This window comes from Miscanthus floridulus, chromosome 12, assembly GCF_019320115.1.
Source record: "Miscanthus floridulus cultivar M001 chromosome 12, ASM1932011v1, whole genome shotgun sequence".
Lineage (NCBI taxonomy): Eukaryota > Viridiplantae > Streptophyta > Magnoliopsida > Poales > Poaceae > Miscanthus > Miscanthus floridulus.
In genome coordinates, this window is record NC_089591.1 from 23,551,998 (window position 1) to 23,569,381 (window position 17,384).

The 17,384-nt window shown below is 47.0% G+C and overlaps 1 protein-coding gene across 4 annotated transcripts in view; it reads left to right on the forward strand.

The window, feature by feature from the left end:
* Positions 1-9,109, forward strand: part of LOC136496684 (protein TRANSPARENT TESTA 9-like) — a 29,025-nt gene extending 19,916 nt beyond the window's left edge. For 3 of the 4 annotated variants that reach the window (XM_066492419.1, XM_066492420.1, XM_066492421.1), the window contains 3 exons: positions 7,777-7,936; positions 8,047-8,213; positions 8,377-9,109. In XM_066492419.1, the coding sequence (XP_066348516.1) occupies positions 7,777-7,936; positions 8,047-8,213; positions 8,377-8,682 (633 nt within the window). In that variant the 3' untranslated portion in view covers positions 8,683-9,109. The remainder of the gene's footprint in view (positions 1-7,776; positions 7,937-8,046; positions 8,214-8,376) is intronic. The other variant, XM_066492422.1, reaches the window with a different exon arrangement.
* Positions 9,110-17,384: the final 8,275 nt, after the last annotated feature.

Below are 17,384 nucleotides of genomic sequence, written 5' to 3' on the forward strand. Positions count from 1 at the left end.
GTTCTTGTTTTTCTAAGTTACCTACTATAGATATTTACTATTCACTGTAATGTGTTTCCTTGGCAACCAAGTTGATCATGGTGCCTTGGCAACCAAGTAGGAATCATAGCATTTGCTTTATGCAGTTAGAATATGCTAAGGAGTAGGTACACCACTTGCCTATATATGCAGTGGTTAGCATCTTTGTAGCACTAAGTCATTTTTGCAATACAATCCAAGCGGCCTGTTGGCCAAGCTGCCCACTGGCAGCCAACAATTGGTATCTAGAGCCGGTTGAGAGACAGGGAAGAGCATGGCCACCTCCGCAGAGAGAGCAGCAGCAGCAGCCGCCGCCGCCGAGCAGCGGGCGCAGCGTCTGGCCGCGGCAGAGGCCGCAGCCGCGCAGGCGCAGCAGGCTGCGGAGGCCGCCGCAGCAGCAGCTCGGAATGCAGCCGCCACGGCCGCGGCTCTGCGTCGAGAGTTGGTGGAGGAGGATCCGCCGCGTGATCGCCGCCCGTTTCCGCGGAGGAGTCCGGAGCGCGAGCGCAGGCAGACGCGGTCGCCCGATCGGGATCAGGATCGCCGCCACGGACGGGCTAGGGGCCGCTCGCCGGTGATCCAGACCGTGTACAAGGACTCTGGCGCAAGTTCCACCTGGCCGATGCTCAACAAGACAAATTACCATGAGTGGGCCTCGATCATGAAGCTGAAGCTCCAGGCGCGGCAACTCTGGGATGCGATCGAGTACCAGGACCTGCCATACCATGAGGACAGGCGCACGGTGGAGGCGATCATCGCCGCCGTGCCACAGGAGATGCAGATGCCGCTGTCCGAGAAGGGATCGACCAAGGAGGCCTGGGACTCCATCGCCGCCGCGCGGATCGGAGTCGATCGAGTGCGCCGCGCCACGCTCCAGCGACTCCGCAGCGACTGGGAGAAGCTCGCCTTCCGTCCAGGTGAGCAGATCGAGGACTTCACCCTTCGCTTGATGGCCCTGAAGCAGCAGCTTCTTCTCCACGGCGACGACGACATCGATGAAGAGCGCGCGGTGGAGAGACTCCTACGCGCCGTGCCGCCAAAGTACGCTCAGCTCCGGATCGCCATCGAGACGCTTCTGGACTTCCAGGACCTCACCATCGAGGAGGTGTCTGGACGCTTGAAGACGGTGGACGACATGGAGGCGTTGGACGCGGAACCAGGCCGCCATCGGTGGACTGCTGCTGACAAGGGAGCAGTGGCGTGCCAAGGAGAAGGAGGAGGCTGCCGCTTCCGCGTCGGGCAAGGAACCACGACGTCGTCCACGCGGTGGCAAGAAGCAGCGCGGGAAGGGAAATCGCGGTGGAGGAGACAGAGGCGGTGGCGACGATCGCGGGGTAAACGACGACACCTGCCTCAACTGTGGTGATCGCGGCCACTGGGCGCGCGACTGCCGCCAGCCGCGCCGTGGTGGTGGTGACCGCGGCGGCGGCGGTGGCAACCAACGCGGAGGAGGCAACCGTGTTGGAGGTGATCGAGGTGGACGGCGCGGTGGAGGGCGTGGCGGTGCTGCGCACGTCGCAGAAGCAGAGGACGATGATGGTGCTCTGTTTTTCGCCCACGGCTTCCTCAAGCTTGACGAGAAGGACGAAGCCGTCTGCTCCAAGGCCACGGTCTCCCTCGACATCAACGAGCCGCGCGTGCGTGTCTTCCTCAACACCAGCGCCAACGAGGAGGCGCTCGACGGATGGTACCTCGACAGCGGGGCCACGCATCACATGACCGGCTGCCGGGAGCTCTTCGCCGAGCTCGACACCACGGCGCGCGGCACGGTGCGTTTCGGCGACTCGTCTCGAGTGGAAATCAAGGGGACCGGCTCCATCGTCTTCCAGGCCAAAAACGGAGATCAGCGCGTCCTCCACGGCGTCTTCTACATCCCAGCGCTCCGGAACTCGATTATGAGTTTGGGGCAGCTCGACGAAGGAGGCTCCAGGATGGAGATTGATCATGGAGTGCTCCGCATCTGGGACCGGCGTAGTCGCCTTCTCGCCAAGGTACATCGTGGGCCCAGTCGGCTGTACGTCCTGCACTTGGAGGCCGCGCGGCCGGTATGTCTTGCCGCCACGAAAGAGGACGAGTCATGGAGGTGGCATGAGCGCTATGGGCATCTCAGCTTCGAGGCGCTGCACCAGCTCGGCAAGAAGGAGATGGTGAGGGGGATGCCGGTGATCAAGCATGCGGAGCAAGTCTGCGACACCTGCGTCACTACCAAGCTCCGCCGCAAGCCATTTCCGCAGCAGGCGCAGTACCGCGCGCAGGCGCCCTTGGACCTCGTCCACGGCGACTTGTGTGGGCCGGTGACGCCGGCGACGCCAGGAGGGCGCCGCTACTTCTTGCTGATGGTGGACGACGCCACCCGCTTCATGTGGGCGGTGCTTCTGCCGACCAAGGATGCTGTTGCGGATGCCGTGAAGCGGGTGAAGGCCGAAGCAGAGAGGAGACCGGCCGTGAGCTCAAGGTACTGCGGACCGACAATGGAGGAGAGTTCACCGTCGGCGAGCTGGCGCAGTACTTCGCCGCCGAAGGAGTCAAGCGGCACTACTCTGCACCACACTCACCGCAGCAAAACGGTGTTGTGGAACGGCGCAATCAGACGGTCGTGGCGACCGCGCGCGCGCTCCTGAAGCAGAGGTCCATGCCGGCCAAATTCTGGGGGGAGGCGGTAATGACGGCGGTACATCTGCTCAACCGCGCGCCGACAAGAAGCTTGCAAGGCAAGACCCCCTATGAAGCCTGGCACGGACGAGCGCCGGCGGTGAGCTACCTGCGTACATTCGGCTGTGTCGCCTACACAAGGGAGCTCGGGCACCTGCGCAAGCTCGACGACCGCGGCAAGGCTGGGGTCTTCATCGGCTACGCCGAGGGCGCCAAGGCCTACCGGGTCCTCGATCCGGCGACGGGACGCGTTAAGGTGAGCCGCGACGTGGTGTTTGATGAAGGGCGCGGCTGGGATTGGTCCAATTCGGCCGCCGGGACGTCTGCTTCCGCCTCCAGTGACTTCGACATCGAGTTCTGGGGAGTCGACACAGACGGAGCTCCGCCGCACACGCCGTCACCAGCTCCAGGGGAGCACGATCCACAAGCCTCCTCTGCTTCACCAGCTTCCTCTGCTTCACCAGCAGCAGAAACCGAGCAGGCGGACCCAGTTGAGTTCGCGTCACCGCTCGAGGACGACGACGATCGCCTTGATGCTTCCTATGGTGGCGAGCAGCTGCGGTACCGTACCATGCCCAACATCATCGGGAACGCACCCACACCGCTGCCGGCTTCACGTCTCTTCGCCGAGCTTCACCTCACGCACGCCGGCGAGCCGGCCAACTTCACGGAGGCTGAAGGCGATCCTGCCTGGCAGGCCGCCATGGAGCAGGAGATCAAGGCAGTTGAGCAGAACTGCACTTGGGAACTTGTGGAGCTTCCTCCCGGTCATCGGCCCATCACTCTGAAGTGGGTCTACAAGCTCAAGAAGGACGAGCGGGGCGCGGTGACCAAGTACAAGGCGTGTTTGGTGGCGCGGGGCTTCGTCCAGCAGGAAGGGATCGACTTCGACGACGCGTTTGCTCCCGTGGCGCGCATGGAATCCGTCCGAGTTCTCCTCGCGCTGGCGGCCCAAGAAGGATGGCGCGTCCACCACATGGATGTCAAATCAGCCTTCCTCAACGGCGACCTCAAGGAGGAGGTGTATGTGAAGCAGCCGTCTGGCTTCACCGTCGCCGGAAGGAGAAGATGGTGTACCGTCTGCGCAAGGCTCTGTATGGCCTACGTCAGGCTCCGCGAGCTTGGAACGCCAAGCTGGATGCCACCCTCAAGGAGATGGGTTTCTAGCAAAGCGACCATGAAGCTGCGATGTACAGGCGAGGAACAGGGGAGGAGCTGCTGCTGATCGGTGTCTATGTTGACGATTTGATCATCACCGGTGTCAGCACTCAAGCCATAGAAGGTTTCAAGGCTCAGATGAAGAAGGTCTTCGACATGAGCGACCTCGGCCTTCTGTCCTTCTACCTGGGAGTCGAAGTACATCAAGATTCAGCTGGGATCACTCTGAGGCAGACCCATTATGCCAAGAGGATCCTTGAGCTAGGAGGCATGGATGCCTGCAACCCTGCCCATACACCAATGGAGGAGCGGTTGAGGTTGAGCAGGCAGAGCACGGCTGCAGAAGTTGATCCTACCCAATACAGAAGATTGGTGGGCAGCCTGCGATACTTGGTCCACACAAGACCTGACTTAGCCTTCTCAGTTGGCTTTGTCAGTCGATTCATGGAGAGGCCAACAGCAGAGCACCAAGCTGCCATCAAGCGCATCCTGAGATATGTGGCTGGTACTCTGGAATTCGGACTTCACTACACTAAAGCTCCAGGGAGAGCAAGGTTTGTTGGATACTGCGACAGTGACTTGGCTGGGGACATTGACACCAGCAAAAGCACTAGCGGCACTCTGTTCTTCCTGGGAAGCAATCTTGTGTGCTGGCAGTCTGTGAAGCAGAAGGTGGTGGCTCTATCTAGTTGTGAAGCTGAGTACATTGCCACTACCACAGCTGCAAAACAAGCTATTTGGCTATCCAGGCTGCTAGCAGATCTCCTTGGAAGGAATGTGGAAGTGGTCGAACTGAAGGTTGACAGTAAGTCTGCACTTGCTCTAGCCAAGAATCCAGTCTTTCATGAGCGCAGTAAACACATCAGAATCAAGTACCATTTCATCAGAAATTGCTTGGAAGATGGAAGTATCAAGGCTGATCACATATCCACCACTAATCAGCTAGGTGACATTCTAACCAAGTCTCTTGGAAGATCAAAATTTGAAGAGATGAGGGGAAGAATTGGGCTCAAGCACATCACTTCCAAGGACCACAAGGCTAAAGGGGAGAATTGTCAGTAGTTAGCCTAGTGTTCTTGTTTTTCTAAGTTACCTACTATAGATATTTACTTTTCACTGTAATGTGTTTCCTTGGCAACCAAGTTGATCATGGTGCCTTGGCAACCAAGTAGGAATCATAGCATTTGCTTTATGCAGTTAGAATATGCTAAGGAGTAGGTACACCACTTGCCTATATATGCAGTGGTTAGCATCTTTGTATCACTAAGTCATTTTTGCAATACAATCCAAGCGGCCTGTTGGCCAAGCTGCCCACTGGCAGCCAACACCGAAGTGAGTTTCGAAGCAGTGAATAGGAGAGGCTGAACTCTTTGCCAAGTTTGTCTGGAGAACAGAGACATGCCCAAAATATTTAGGCAAATTTTGCTGTGGGACACGGAGAAACATGGTATTGGCCAGTTCACACCGCCAACGATGAAATTTGCTGAGTGCCATTATGAAATCGTGATTATTTGCCGTAAGACACCAATTTTTTTTTCTCGAATATGAAGGATAGCTTCTTATCTTTGTATTATAGAGAGAAAGAACCAGCCATTATAGAGAGAAAGAACCAGCCCTACAATCACCACCACCTCACTCCGAGCTGAGCCATGAGGGGTTGAATTTTACATGAACAGGACTTACTCTCAAGAAACACGGGAGAGATGAGACCTGACCCACAAAGAGCGAGGAAACAAACTAAGACAGCCCCGTCTCCCTGACCTTGACCCAACGCTCTCGGACTTCGAGCTCCAGCAAGACACCAGAGGTGTTGCTCTTCTCTGAACATCCGGAGGAGGTCGTTGATGCTCGGCCACGTGCCATCAAAAACACATGCATTACCATGTCTCCAGATTACCTAGGCGCCCAAAATGATAATAAAGTTCAACCCTTTTTTTTATCTTTCTGAACCTTTTTCACTGCTTTTCTCCACCAATCTGCAAAAGACAATTCATGACGACCTGGAACCCGATCTTGTAAGCCCAAAGGTGCAAGAACCCGAAACCAGAAATCCCTGGAGAACACACATGTGGTGAGCAGATGTTGAATGTCTTCTTCCTCCTGGTCACATAGTGGACACTTGGGCGGATGCGGAAGGCCTCGCCACTCAAGTCTGTCCACTGTCTAGCACCGGTTCCGGATGGCGAGTCAAAGAAAAACTTTGCATTTTGATGGAGCCCAGGATTTCCATAGCCGACGCCAATGCTCAAAAGGGATTGCTCCATTGAAGAAAGCACGATAAGCAGATTTTGAGAAACTACCCGAGCCATCCAGTCTCCATATATGCACATCTTCATCCTGGGAAATATGTATATCCAGTAACATCCCACAATTGAAAATACTCGAAAAGCCCTATTAGTAATAGTCCTCCTTGGATATCCGCAGGCCAGGATTGGTCATGCAGGGCCTGTGCTACTGTGTGTTGCTTATGGGTTTTTGAAGAAAACACCAATTTTGAGTTTTCATCAATGGTAAAAACGCTTAAAAAAGATGTGATATTATCATTCAACCATGGTTGTTTTTTTTATAATGGGACTTGTTGCCACATATGAAAGGAACTCTATATTATTACTGTATTGTCACTTTAATGTGTCTCTTGCTAAAATAGTTTAAATCTTAAACCATCAACCTTTACTCCTGGTGTCCACTGAAAAAGCTGATTGGTATAGCTTTATATTTAAATCCAGCGGATTTATTTTGATGCGATTATATTCCATCTTTTAAACATGGATAGTTGTTTGTACAAAGAAAGATGCTCTGCTTGAAGTGTTTTGCAGCTAATGCGCTTACAATAGTTGGCTGACATTTTTACTATTGATCTTCAAGGGTTATGTGGCCATCAGTTTCATACTGAAAATACCACAAAAAAAATGCATTGTAGAAATTAAGACAGTTGTATCGAAATTTAATCTTAACTTGCAACTGTGACTTGGTAAAAATGGGGATCTGGTTTAAAATTTCTATAGTTCTCATTTCCAGACTGACAAATTTACAAATCAATGCGTTTTATTGTTTACCTTGAATTTTTTGTCAAACGTTTGGTAGGGCAGATAGCAGGACCATTGGTTTTACTACGTGGCTCAGCAGCACAGCTTCACTGACATGTAGACATTAGAATTTGGCAGTGGTTGATGTGTTGAGTGTGCACAGTTAGCAGGCACTAGCACACACGTTGATCCTGGTAGCTCCAGAACATGGCAGTTTCATGTGAACACATGGCTTGGAAGCAGCTGTGTTTGGAAAACAAAAGTATGTGGCAGCAGTGGTGTCTACGCCGGTGTCCCATGGGCCTCCCTGGCTTGGTTGTAGCAGAGAAAACAGGGATGGCATGGTGGTTGCTACACAACAGCGGTAGCTGGTTGCTGGTGCCATGATATTGGTGGCCACAGATGGTTGTGTTCATATTGTTGAGTTCATGCACATAGGAGTTGGGAGGTTAAGGAAACGAAGCGAATGGCAGGAGTGCACCAGAATATACTCATTCTACCTCAGTAGAGTATTTTGAAATCAATTGTCAGTCTTCATTTGCATTCTTCAATTTTATTTTCGGTGGAGGATCGCCAGTTAAAATTTCCAGTTAACATTCCTTTGTTTGGTGGTGAGCATCAATAAGTTGTGCTAGAATTTTTTTTTCCTCCTAAGTCCTAACAGATCAACTGGAGTGTACTACCTTAGCAGAGCTGCTGCTACAGTACCTCGATTAGACAAATATTCTGTATTTCCTCTAGCTTGCATGCTTGCGTAAGAAACATTAATGATGGCTTTTGAGGTTTAATGTCATGAAGTGAATTTTTTGAACTGCATATTCTGTTTTGGATTTTCCGTCGTTACGTTGATTGGACTTCTCTGCTTAATTTGTAGATGAATCTATGAGTTATGCAAGTTCGCTGAATTATTGTGATTTTTCAGGGTTTTGTGCTGCAGCATCAAGTTATACTCTTCTGCCTTGGAGAAACTTTCACAGAGCAACCTCCTATTTACCCTCCTGTTGATTTGCCTGTAAATACTAGGGCAAATGCTGCAGATTTTGGGGGTTCAGTGCCTAAACCTGGGCTTGAGGTCAACTTAGGTCTGTGTTTACCGATAAATCTTTATGTGCTAGCATTATGAGAAATGCAAAGCTATCTTAGTTCCTCTAGATTTGATAAAGCATAATTGTCTGGCATGTTATTCTTGCAGTCGACGCTGTTCCTTGTCGAATAGCCTTTGAGAGGGGCAAAGAACGCCACTTCTGCTTTTTGGCCATATCTCACGGAACTTCTGGTTGGATTCTTCTTCTAGAACAATTACCTCTAAAGCAAGAACGAGGAATTGTCCGTGTCATGGCTCCTTTGGCAGGATCTGATGTATGTGTCATGATGCCATGGAAAATCTGTTTCATTGCTCTTTTTGCTTTGTTGTCGTCATTATATGAAGTCAACCATATTCTATGAATTGTGGTGCACCAAAACAAACTTATTTGTCACAGGCATATCTCATTGGGATATCCTTGGTTTTGCTTTCTTTCAGCCAAGAATAGATACGAAGCATGAGAAGTGGTTGCATCTACGCATTCGACCTTCTTCAGTGCCTTTTTTGGACACTGAAAAACATAAAGCGAAGACAAAGAAGTATCTTGTTGACGGGAGATGGACCCTTGCTTTTAGTGACGAGCAGTCCTGTAAGGTTGCAGAGAGTATGGTTATCGAAGAGATGAAACTCCAACGAGATGCTGTTGGAGAACAATTGAAGCCATTGGTTGAATTTGACATGCCTGAGGATGGATTGCAGCACGCCCAGCCTTCACATGAAACCCCTTCTGATGATGGATCATGACTAAGTTTTCATCAAGTGCAGCGTTGAGCTTCTCAATTACGGAGACATGGCAACAGATCGCCGCAAAAATGCAGCATTGAACATCTCAACCATGGCTGCAGGAAAACCCACCATGGTAAGCCATCGAAAATTCTGTACATTATATGGGAAGATTAGAGGTGTCTCCTTGTTAACACACAACTGTAGAGTTCTGGGCCATCTTGAGTTGAACTAGCTGGATAGGATTCTTTGTACAATAGTTTGTTTCTCTCCTTGCCCCTTGTAACCTTATATATACAAATCAAAACCCATTCTTTGATAAGTTTCAGGGCATAGTTGTGTTGTGTACACTAAATGTTTAAAGAAATTTGCAGTTAGTCATACCTGTTGTCAAAACAAGCCCTGCCTGTGGTAATAAAATGTCAGATCGATAATTTTTTCTTTGCAATATGAATTTTCATGGACTGTTGGTTCCAGTCTTTTTTTTTTCTTTGAATAACTATTGCCAGTAACACCAAGGGCTTTCGGTTATATATATGAGACATCAAGGTTCATGTAATTCCCTTGTACAGTTTGTCGGCTGTTATTTATTGAATTTTACTGTTGAAGTGGAACACCTAGTTGGGGATATTTTATGTGTGGAACATGTTGCATGCTGGTGTAATGGCGTTATAAGTTGACTGATCAGAGAATTGATGTCCAGAGTTCTGCATTGGTGTAGGGTGATGAGTATTCTGTAAATTTCCTACAAAGGTAGGGAACCAGATAACTTGCGATCAAGCTATGATGGCATTTGGTTTCCTGCCCGGTAACGTGAACAGAAATGGAAATAGATGACGGGGGGAGTTTCAGGGACCAATGATTCCCTGTTTTTTTTTTTTTTTTTTTTTTTTTTTTTTTTTTTTTTTTTTGATTTACCGATATATACTGGCAGCCCCAAATATTCTTTCGTTGCTTGCAAGCTGTGAAACACCCAATTCTGTGAGCACCTGTCTCTGGACATGCATCTCTGTATTAGGACTGAACATGTATCATCAGCGAAGAAAAGATGGCTGACCCGTTCAGCGACTCAAAATAATTGAATTCCTTCCAATTCTCCCTTCTCTGCTCTCTTAAAAAGAGCGGATAGGCCTTCAGCACATATAATAAACAGATATGGAGGAAGAGGGTCGCCTTGACGAAGACCTCGATGTGGCCATGTGTTCAGAATAATCGCCATTAACCTTCACTCTGTAGGTGACTAGACACGCACTTCATAATCAAATCAACCCATCGTGTGGCAAAATCCCATCTTAGTCATGATTTTCTCTAGGAATATCCACTCAATCCGATCATATGCTTTACTCATATCCGGTTTAATGGCAACCATCCCCTCTTTGCCTTTTCTTCTATTCCTTAAGTGGTGTGTCAACTCATATACCAATAGCACATTGTCAGTAAGCACCCTGGGATAAAAGCACTCTAGGAAGGAGAAACGATCTCTGGAAGATTTTTTTAAGGCGATTATCAAGGACCTTGGATACCAATTTGTATAGCACATTACATAAGCTAATAGGCTGGAGATCTTTAACTTTATCAGGATTTTTAACTTTTGGAATGAGAACTATGAAGGTATCATTCCATGTTTTTGGCATAGGATTACCATTCAAAACAGCCAACACCTCCTCCTTCACTTTATCCCCCATAACCCCCATAAGCGTTTGAGCAAAAAATGGAGGGTATACCATCTGGACCTAGGGCTTTCAGATCTCCAATACTATTCAGAGCCTCCTCAACCTCATCGCCTGTGAAGGATTTAAGTAAGATTTCATTCGTAGAAGAAGAGACCCGACTCTTGACCATTTGAAGTACCTCTTCCATTCTTTCGTCTACATGAGATAAAAAAAAAGATTTTTCAAAAATGGTTAGTGATAAAAGGCAAGTCTCTTCCCCGCTACCTAGGGATGAAAACGGATCGGATACGGACGGATATCACCGATATTACATTTGTTTTCATATTTTTGTCCGGATTTGGATTCGAATACGGATAGTGTCAACTACGTCGGATATGATACGATTGGATATCGACATCATAAATATGTGATTTGAGTATTCGGATATGGATACGGTATCGGATGTTGGATATCCGGACTTGGATACGGACAGATCTCAACCTCTCTAAACGGATTCGGTTTCGAATACGGTCGGAAAATATCCATACCGTTTTCATCCCTACCGCCACCATATCGCCTCCTTCCCCCTTGAACGCCTTAATATAACTTCTTCTTTTACGCTCTGAGGCACATGTATGAAAAAAACATCGTGTTTCTATGGCCTTTAGTCAGCCACGAGTGTGCTCTTTGCTTGCAGTAAATGTGCAATTGTTCCTGCAATCTGTCCAGTTTGAATCTAAGCACATGCTCCACGTTCACATTTTCCTGGGACAATGTTGCTCTTCTACAGATCTCCAGCTCCTTCTTTAGTCTACTAATTCTCTTTTCCAGCACCCCAAGAACATTCCTGTCCCACTCTTTAAGATCACCTAGGATATTCCTTTGAATGTCCACCAAGGTTACAGCTCCCGCATCAATAGCCTCAGTCCAAGCTTTCTCCACGCGACATATGCAATCCTCCTCACCATTTTGATTCAGACTTGAGCGATGCAGCCTGCTTATGACCAACCTGATTTGGCTCCCTCTCTCTGCACTCAACAATTATTGGTCTATGGTCTGAATGTCGGGATCCCCATTTACCACTCTCACCAGGGCGAACAGGCTCCGCCACTCCATATTTGCCACATCACGGTCTAGTCTTTCTTTGATATAACTTTTTGCACAATGAAGATGATTTCTCCAAGTAAACAGGTCACCCACAAAGCCTAAGTCCTGCAACCTACAATCTTCTAATGTGTTCCTGAAACACTCCATACAGGTTGCCCCCCTTCCTTCTCATATCCAAACAGGATTTCATTAAAAATCCCTTAGGCATAACCATGGATTTGCGTTGATTGTTTAGAATTCTAAAGAAACGCCATGTCCTTCCTTTTTCTTCTGTTTTTTGTTCTCCATACACCCCTGTCATTCTCCACTCCACCCTCTTCCTGTACAAGAGCATCAATATGATATTTTGAAAGACTCTTAACAGCAACCTCCATACCCCTCCTCCAAAGTAAAGCTGAACCACCGCTGCACCCTTTGCAATCCCTCACCACAAGATTAGGCACATTCAAAATCCACCGGAAACGATCTATCCTCTTTCTTTCCATTTTTGTTTCACGAAGAAAGAGGATCATTGTCGGTGCTTTGAGAACCGACCAGTAAATTTATCGCCACACTACTCAAGGGATTCATTCGATGGCTAGCACTCAGAACACAAAGAATTTATATTGGTTTGGGACAAGGCCCTATGTCCAGTGCCGGAGACCTGTGAGTACGTGTTCCTCAATGCCAAAGTGCTCCAAAAGGCTTACAACAGGGGGTATGCAAGCTACAGTCCTACTGGTAGGAAGAGTTCAAGGAAGGGGAAATCGATCGTCTAGAGTCTGATCATTTGGAAGAAGGCCTAGGCCAGGTTACATGCAGAGTAGGGTTCTCTCAGCCCGAGTGGCCAGGAGCCCAAGGAATGGAGAAGCTAGCGTGCTTGTTAAGCAGTCCGTCTGGTCTTGTCGTCGTGTCGGGGTATGGTCGCCTTGAGCTTGCTCCTTACGCCAAAGGCATGGCGTACGATAGCTGTACTGTTCCGGCCATGGCGGCGCAATGGGAGTGGTGATCGCTCACCACTCCCCTACCCAGTATGGCTTGCTTGCTGTCATCGTGGTCTTCGTCCTTGCGCTCTGCTTCTTCGGGGAGAAGTCGTGATGTCACTGTATGGGAGAAATGTCGTGGGCTGCCTGCTCCTAAGTGAAAGCCCTAGTTTGGTTTTGGATAATTGATAAAACCTATTTGGACTAACCCTATGTTCTAAGTGTGAAGTTGAGATAGGTTGGTCTAATCAAAGTGATGGAGCTAGGTGGCACTTAAGGATGGAGATGGCCACATAAAATGATGATCAAGTGCTCCAACTTGAAAAAGAAGAAAGAGAAAAATAAAACCCTATGGAGATCAAGGCAAAGGTATAAATAGGGATTTTATTTTGCCGGTCAAAAGACCATAGAGTGTGACCGGGTTTAGGATAGATGGCCATACTATTAAGAGGGGAGCTCTATTAGACATTTCAGTCATCTAGTGTCACTAGGTGTTGGAATACATTGCATTGCATGTAGGCCTAGTGCACGTCGGAGAGCAAGCGAAAAATATTTATGGAAAATGTTTTTGAAAATGCTAACTTGGCTCTAACATGTTTTGAGAAAACATCTTGAGAGTTAGCATTGCTTGCGGAGACAAGTTTGGGTTGTTCGTGGGTCGAAAAACAACCAAACTTGTAGCAACACCCTTTTGTATTTTGGGCATAACTTTTAGCTCCGAATTTCAATTTCGATGATCTTGGACTTTTAGGAAAGCTAATGAAAAGATCTACAACCTTGCCCTAGGGGTGGCACCACCCCCCTCTGACGGGGGCACCCCCCATGGTAGTGCACTGCCCCTATGGCGATGCCAGGAACTATGCCAGCAACTAGTCACCAGTCACCGCCATGACCACTGTACACCACCGTGGCTCGGGCAGTGCACTGCCCCTTTTTTCTAGAGAGTGTTTTTTCAAGTGTTGGAGAAGATGGGCACCGTCACCCTAGGGCGGTGGCACCACTCCTTTTTTCCCGAGGGTGACGAAAACTTGATCGGGCACAATTGTGGGCACAACCCCCTATGCGCGGTGCCAGGCACTGTGCCAACAGATTCGATAGCTGGAGGGCACAGCCACGCTAGGGCGGTGTGGCACCACCCTGTCCGATGCCCTCGCAAAAATTGCTCCAAAGGGGTAACAACTCTATTTCTAGGTGGGGCTTATAAATAGCCCCCTTGGCTGACCATGGCCACTCTCTTGGATCCCCTAAGTGCTGAGAGATCATACTGTGAGCAATAGAAAGCAATCCACTCTGCTTCATCACTTGAGATTACATTTGTATGTGAGATTGAGAGCCTCTAGTGCATTGCATTGTGTTGTTGCATCTTGTGGCACTAGTTGGGCGTGTTGGGCTGGTCGAGCGCTTGTTACTCTTGGTGTTTGCCGACACCTAGATGGCACATTGATTGGAGGATCGTTGAGCAGAGTTGGTGATTGTCTCCGGCTCCGATCGGTTGCTTGTGATAGGTGTTGTGCCTTCCCCAGCGAAAATCCAAAAGGTAACTCTAGTAAATTGCTCATGTCATTGAGTACCCTCACTTGTGTGTGTTGGTTCTTGTGGTGCCCAATTGTTGGGCTAGGCTTATGAATGCCTATTAGCTCGCCGAACCACCAAGAAAACGGTCGACACAACAGGGGCTAGCGTGCTGGCAAGCACGGGAACCTCAGGAGAAAAATCATTGTGTCATTTGTCTCCTTGGATCACTTGGTATTCATTGATTGATTGTCTCTTGCCGGGATTGGTAACTATCTCTATCACTTGTATTTACATTTTGATATACTTGTGTAGTGGTAGAAGTAGTTAGTATTGCTAGTTAAGTAGAGTTGCAATTGGTTGAGTAGCTAGAAGTTATTAGTTGTAATTCTTGTGCTAGCAAGCTCAATAGTATAGAATTAACAACCTAAACTCTTGTGTGTCATAGAGATCATAATTCACTAGAATAGATTGGATAAGTGGCTTGCATCACTTTGTAGAGCTAGAGCAAAACTTGCTATCCCATTTGTTGTACTAATCATTTTGCTCTAAGTGGTTTGTAGAATTTTTATTAGGCTATTCACCCCTCTAGCCATTTAGGACCTTTCAAGTGGTATTGGAGCCGTGATCACTATTTAATCAACGCTTAACAACCTTCGTGTTAATGATGGCTCAAGTTGTGTTCAACCATATTGGGGCAAACCACCATTCTTTGATGGCACATATTATGATCATTGGAAGAAAAAGATGAAGATGTATTTGGGTTTAATCAATGAGAAGGTTTGGGAGGTGGTAGAGAATGACTTTGTGGTTCTAAATCCCACAAGGCCAACCCCAAGAGAGCAAGAGAGCAAGCAATGCAATACCATGGCCATCAACACAATCTTAGTGCAATTGATCCAAAAGTGTTTGAGCAAATCAAAGATCTTGATAGAGCATATGAGGTTTGGAAGAGATTGGAAGAAACCTATGAGGGCACAATGGCAGTCAAGAGTGCCAAGCTATATATCCTCAAAGACAAATTGACAAGCTTCAGTATGGCTTGTGCTAGCTAGCTCACTAATATAGAATTAGCAACCTAGACTCTTGTGTGTCATAGAGATCATAATTCACTAGAATTGATTGGATAGGTGGCTTGCATTACTTGGTAGAGCAAGAGCAAAACTTGCTATCACTATTTGTTATATTAATCATTTTGCTCTAAGCGGTTTGTAGAATTTTTATTAGGCTATTCACCCTCTAGCCATTTAGGACCATTCACCGGGGTCGGGTTCCCATTGCCTCGACCTCCTGGGGTTGGATCGGGGGCATAGGATCTGGTCAGAGTGGAAGAGCTGACTCCCTATTGTAACAAAACCGTCCAATTTATAAGAGCACAAGTACAATGGTAGCCCGCAAGCGGTCGCACTATCATACTTGAGCCCATATAAACCCGGTAGTCCATCGAGTACCTCGAAGGGTCTCGATTCATCACCAACATATAACCAAGATCGTACATGATTCAACATACATGCCATATGTTACATAGAGTTCACAAATACATTGCCATACATCAGAGTACGATTGAAGTTATTACAAACCAAGTTCAAATAAAGTAGTAGCGGAAGCAAAGTAGTTTTTAAACCCAACACCTCCCACCATGGTTCAAATACTTGCTAGTTTGTGATCACAACCCACAAAAGCATCATAGCTTAGATATATAAATGGAAGCGCCTTGCCCGGGCCTACTTCTCGTCCACCGCGGGACAGAAGCAATTCTTATAGTAGCTATGATAAATAGTATTATCTGTAACAAGTGAGAAATAAACCCTGAGTATAAGAAGGTACTCGGCTAGACTTACCCATCATAAACCAAAAATAAAGTGACTCCAAGGATCATGCAAGGGTTTATAAGTGTAGCTAGCTTGACAACATGTTGCATAAAAAGCCACTAATTCAACTATATATTTTATAATTCATCACCAAGTTAATTATAGCTATTCATCTCTAGATTAGCAACTAACCTGTGCTAAACATGTGGTTATCCATAGTGATAGAACAATAGTAACGATAGCAGTTTATTATATCATTCTCAGAACCATTCCACTTGCTATTATCACAACGATAGAAGGAAGTTCAGTCAAGTTTCTCACTATCCGGGAGAGATGGCAATTCAAATCGATTACAACTAGTTGGGCAGTATTCCTAATATAAACCCAGGTCTACCAGCCACGATAGCCTTAGGTCACCTTTGGTACAACTTAGGTACACATTTCGTGGGTTCAATCAGCACCACACCCTCAGGGACACTACCGGATGCCAGGACTATAACCATGAAATCTTAGGAAAAGCTAGGTGATCAAGTTATCTACAACTTTGTTATTAACAAGTTTCATGGAAAAAGTCACTATCATCATGAATTTGTCAGCACAACAGAAACTACTCATGCAGCCATCTAGTTGAATTATAAAACAATGATTAAGTAGCTGCCTATAACCAATCAATTTCAAGCACAACTACTAATATCAACAGATCATATGCATCACAAGCACCATAAAAACATCATGGTTAAGTCCAAATAATTTACTTATGTGCATTTATTAACTTCCTTATATAATAAGGTGATTTAAATGATAAATATTTTTAGTTCTCAATAAATTCTAAGAAAATTATAGTAGCCTACATATGACTCCAATAGTCTACTGTACAAATTTCATGCCATTTGGATAAGAATAGAAACCTCTACAAAAATGACAAGTTGCATAGGCTTATTTTAGCAAAAAATAGTTTAGCCTAGTGAAACTGTCAAACAACATATTTCATATTTTTCTTACTTTTGCCCTAGCATAAGAACACTATGCAAAAATTTGCATGATCATAAGTTATATATTTTTACCCCATTTATTTTCACTAGAAACTAGTAATTATTTAAGATTGAATAGGAAGACCATATTCCAAGTATGCCTACTGTAGGTTTAGTATTTTTCCTAGCTAGAGCATGTCAACACAAGACCAAAAAAATTGGAATCACAATTTTTGCACTTTCCTAGCTCAAGATATGCATTTTACAAGATAGAAACTAATTTAAAAGCACTTATCTAGCTCAATTTAATTCTCCCTGAAAAATATTCCAAACAGTAGGTTCCATATTTTTATTAAATAGTACACTTCATGAAGAATCCAGCAAAATTTGGATCACCCCATTTGGATGCTCCTAACTAAAGATATAAATTTTGCAAGATTGCTACAAAATCAGGAAATAATAAATAAAGAAAACCAAATTTCAAATCGAGCTCCGCTGCTAGGTGCACTCGGTCCCATGTACCCACGGTGACTGACACACGGGTCCTGTAGGTCAACTGACCCCACTTGACAGTGAGATAGAGCAGGGCATGCGGTTGACCGTGGAGAACTCGTCGATGGCGAGGTCACCACCATCGTGTTCCCCACCCTCTCGCACACCTAATGGTACCCTTGGTTGGCTCGGCGGATCACCGGAGCTACTTGGCCA